At 39.8% G+C, this 5112-nt stretch overlaps 1 protein-coding gene across 1 annotated transcript in view; it reads right to left on the bottom strand.

The window, feature by feature from the left end:
- LOC106012279 (zwei Ig domain protein zig-8-like) overlaps positions 1-5112 on the bottom strand; it is a gene marked incomplete at its 3' end in the record, with an annotated part of 185597 nt that overhangs the window by 5923 nt on the left and 174562 nt on the right. Inside the window, 1 exon segment of the mRNA XM_035970715.1 lies at positions 4144-4354. Coding sequence (XP_035826608.1) covers positions 4144-4354 — 211 coding nt within the window.

Below are 5112 nucleotides of genomic sequence, written 5' to 3'. Positions count from 1 at the left end.
GGGGTATCCAGTTTTTAATCTACATACTTCTTCAAGCTAATCAATGCAAAAGTAGACAAAATGCAAAACAAGATCCTCTTTAGAGTGCGATTCAGTTTGACTAGCTTAAGAGATTGTGTAATTCTAGATCACAACGTAAAACAAAGTAGTTGGAAAGCCTAACACCCATACAATAGCATAATATACGACAAGCATTGTCAGTGACGTCTACAACTAATTTGACATGTTTAGGTTTCAAATCAAAAGTGTATTCAGATACATCTGATATAAAATGTCAGCTTCAACTAATAACGCAAAAATATAGGTCTGGTCGTACGTAATGTAGCTCAGCACATTCTTCTCAATACGATATTGAAATTGGAACGAAAGAAAACATTAATTTGGTCCAGTGCATAGAAACGAAAAAAAAAAGAATTGTCAATATTATTCCAGAATTCAACTGGAAGGAGTAAAGTTTAGCAGGTTTTAAGAAAACACACCAAAGCCAAATATGTGTTAGTTTCTGTTGTCTTCACCTACTGTAAGAAATTAGGAGAAGCGTAACTTTAAATGCTATTTTTCCAAAGAAATTAAGATTTGGGAAAAGTCGTTTCAATAGATGAAGCTCATGCACCGGGCCAGAAAAGTGTTCTCCTTTGATGGTTACTATTTGTCATGAACATGCAAATCTAAGAAAATTATTTTTAAAAAGTAAACCAAACATAAAGTAAAAAACAAAAGAAAACTTATCTCTACCTTGTTCGTGGTTGATGTTATTCTTTCTCTCATTCCTTCCATCCCTCGCGGTTGCTGTTACAAAAAGCAGACGGAAATGACATCAGCTCTTGTTTAAGAGATTACATTTACCGTGATGATTATGCTTTTTGATGTTTAAGTAATGGAGGAATTATGCATGAAGAAAACATCAAATAATAGCAAATTCTTGGAAGTGTTGACTCTTTTCTGACGTTGGAACGAAGACTCCCAAGGAGAAACAAACCGAACACAAATTCTTCTTCTTCTTTACGTTTCCCCGCTTGGTCACAAGGGTAATCAACTGCCGGTTCGTCAATCTGCATTGCAACTGATTATTACGTATGTGACCATCTTCCATACTAAGTATGGTCCCTTGCCTTCAACCAGTCATATTCCTATTTCGAAGGTAGACTACAAATACGACTCTAGATATTTTTTAAAACACAAACTATTTTCAGTCCACGAACCACAATGCAAAGTTTCCTCACGTTTCTCCAAAGATATTCACAAGTGCTTCCACAATGTTACATTGTTCCGAAGAAGCAAAGCATGGGATAGTAAAATGTAGTAATAATAAGAACTGATAAGTAGTTGTTTTGGCTGTTTCACTGTACAAGTTAGACTTTGACACGATATTCCCGTCTGTCTGTTACCCACTTATTCATAACTTGAAAGCGTGAGCAATTGTGCACATTGCCTATATTTGCTAGAAGAGTATAGCTTGTTATTTCAAACTTAAGTAATTCAGGCTGTATGCACATATTGTATTTATTTTTTCTTTGAAAGAACAAGCAAAAGTTTATCATGCACTACAGCAGGATCATTATATATGTATACTTGAATCAGTAGGGAAAGATAAAATAAAATATACATGGAGAATTAATAGTAAAGACGAAATATAATACATTGTAGAAAGCATGCACTAGACAGCATGGAGACGTTGATGTGAAAACTGGCTATGCTAATTCCTAAAATTTCATTAAAGTAGTTCGAGCCGAAGTTCCTATAGAAACAGCAGGCGTAGCTTTTAGTTAGCTTAATACGTTCATCATTATAGTCAAACTACTTTTTTCATGTCTTGAAAGATGCTTGATTCACTGAGAAAGGTAACCAATAGGTGTGGTCGTTTTACTGAAGTTTGTCGCGCCACATAGACACGACGGAAGAGAGTTGTTTCGAAGGCGAGGAATTCAATCCACTACCAAGTCACGGACAAGAAGTAAATACTCTGAGAAAGGCAATGAAAACAAAATGTCAACTCTCTTGGATTCGAATCTCGAACTTTCGCGGGGCAGATCAAGTTTGCAATGTACTGTGCTACAGCGGCGTTTGGCAACGAGGGGAAAAGATTAATCTTGAAGGAGATGTCTAATGATGAGTTCTTCTGGTGCCTAGCAGTGACGCACTTCTGATCGCATTCCTTTGAGAAGGATATGGCACGGTAGAAAAATATATGAGGGAACAACGTATGTAGAGTTTCTTCCAGTATTTTCACAATCTCCACTCACGTCTCAGCTTTGTGGAGAGAATATAATCACTTGTTATCCTATTCATTGTTGACTGCAGATGAAAAGATCACAGCACAAAGACAGTGTCCACGCTCACGTATAGAGATGTCTGTGCTCGTCAATAAATTCCCGGGACAAGCATAGCGTTTTAATCTTGTTAAATTGGCCATCTCTGTAATATTCGTGTGGAATTTCGAGTACACATTGTGTTCTATCCCGTCTTCCCAGGAGACAAAGGCAAAGACGGATAAGACGGATAGGGAAGTTATCTCTTTTCGATCGGTTTTATTCACGTTTTAGTGTTCCTGCTTTTACCTGAAACAAATTATTACGACCATGGTTGTGTCGATACGATTATCTGTGTCTCAGAATCAAACAAAAGACGCCAATAACGTACATCTGTGTGATACTTGTTGTCCCATCTTTACTACTTTGCTACTGATTTGATTCAGCGATTACAGGAAGGCGATTTCTCTGATAAAAAAAGAAGCAGCCCTCGTGAGCCCTCCCCTTCTCAGTATGAGGAAGGTAGACGACAAACCACGAACATCGCTTTCCTCTTTTCCTGTTGCAGCATAAACAATCCGTGCTTTGTGAGAAGACAAGCAGCATCTGTCAAGATTTCACGCGATAAATGCGAACATAAAGATGGCGATAACAGTCAGCATGCCAAGAACGTCATCGTAGACAGACACTTTTCGTTGCGAGGTGCTGACAAGTGATGCGATGCACCGCAAAACTGCCTCGTTTACCAACTTCAAAGGAAAAGCTCTCTCCGTTTTTGTTTATTTGACTTGATAGCCTAGAAACAAATATTCGGAAGCGCAAGGGAGCAAAAAGAAAATAAGAAAATTTGAGTGATAAATCACAATGCTTATTATATCATTAACTAATGCATATGGCGTACAGGAAACATTCCAGCATAGAGTGGTATGAAGAGAACATTAGTGAAACAGACCAGGAACCATAGTATCTGGTTTAATGAACGCTTTTTGTCCTTCATGTATGAACGATGCTCTATAAACATTAAGGGAACAGAACATTATCGCAATAAAATAGAGAAGATACAATGCACCAGAGAATCAGAACAAAGTTGGGAAAATGTATGTAGAGTCAAGCAGTAACTGAACAGAGATAGAGGCTAGAAAAAAAAACGTAGCATATTTCTGACATGATAAAATTCGTAGTGGCATACAGCGCGGCGCAGATACACTATGATCTCTGATCCCATTAACATAATAATTTTGTAAAAGGAAGTATTCTCTGATCTCGCCAATAAACTCGTACTGAGTCACATTTATCGTATTGTTGGTCCGATGGTGTTCTTTTTTCGGTTTGTTAAATTCTGGAAGCGAATCTCGATGTTCCTCCTAGTAATGATATGTCAACAATAAAATAATTGAATTAATACGCCAGGAGAAAGTGTGCGTAATCCAACAACATTACACAAATAATGACAGGCATTCCTTGCTTTGCAGTGAAAAAAAAAGAACCTTACGTGTCAACGAAATAACGAACAATCCAATATTTCCAGTGTTGCGCCTTGACAATTATTGTAATTAACTACAAAACTACTTCACCCCTTTTCCCCCATGCCAATTATAAAGGACAGTTTTATAATTTATTCATGTCGTAATTTGTCTAAATAACCCCCTTACCCCTTCCTGCCTCTGCCAATTTAAAACAGTTTTATAACCAATTCGTGTCATAAAACACACGCTCACACACAAACACACAACAACAACAACAGCATCAAAGACAACAACAACAATGATCGCAACAATTCACCCCGATCCTCCTAGCCCCACTCAACACTCATCCCCTATCATCACACACATCCCAACCCCTCCCCCCCTCCCCACACACAGACATCCCCCTAACCCCCCCCCCCCTTCCTTACCATTGACCCTGAGCAGGATGTGGTTGATGAGCTTGGTCCTGCTGCTGACCTGACACTCGTACACCCCGGCGTCTTCCGTCTTGAGGTCACGGATGAGCAGACGCCACTCCTTGGCCTCTTCCACGCCATGGGCCGAGTAGCGCTCGTCACCCACGTACACGTCTTCGCCGATTGTCAGAGGGTTCGGATCCGACGCTCGTCTCCAGCTCACCTATAATCAGAGTGGATCAAAGGTTTCTATTTAATACATGGTCCTTCATCAAAGTTTTTTTGGAGGAAAATCATGAAAAATTCACTGGTCGGACACCGTCAGAAATGTAGTATAGTATAATGGAAACGAACCAAACAACAACCAATTGACCGAGAGATAAAAAGAAAAGAAAATGGCGATGGATTGAGCAAACACTCAGGATGCCAGCCCACAACATAACAAGACAAAGCCTAAGATGGAATCCCCGGGGAAGAGAAAGAGGAAGACCGAGATGCACCTTGGAGTAACATCTAGAAGCAGACCTCAGGAGAACACAGCTGGCCGGAGGAGAAGATAGCCGCTTTTCTTGGGCAGCCTATATGCAATATCAGGGTGAAGAGGCGAATGGTAATGATTTCGTTACACATGTGGTCAGATTTGATTAAATGTGTGTACAGTCGAAGTATTCATCCCAGACTGGTGGTTCCTAGTAGACAGTGTCATCATCAATATAGGAAAAAGTGAAGGGAGGGAAGTGGGAAGTTGTAGTTTGCGTAGGTGATTGTCTTGCGTAAGTGGTCGTTAGAGGAAGTTCGACTGTATTTGGTATAAGACGGGCGCTCAGGTGGTACAATTCTGGACCACCGTGCAAATATGTATATGGGCATGGTTCGAATCTTTAATGGGGCGCTCTTTGACATAGATTGTGTATGGAGCTTTTCTGTCTCTTCACCCGCTTAACTCGGTTCTTCTAGATATGGCCGTTAGGCCAGACCCCC

The sequence above is a fragment of the Aplysia californica genome, unplaced genomic scaffold (genome assembly GCF_000002075.1).
Source record: "Aplysia californica isolate F4 #8 unplaced genomic scaffold, AplCal3.0 scaffold00312, whole genome shotgun sequence".
Lineage (NCBI taxonomy): Eukaryota > Metazoa > Mollusca > Gastropoda > Aplysiida > Aplysiidae > Aplysia > Aplysia californica.
The sequence above is the reverse complement of the archived record's forward strand: the minus strand, read 5'-3'. Positions and strand labels throughout refer to the sequence as shown.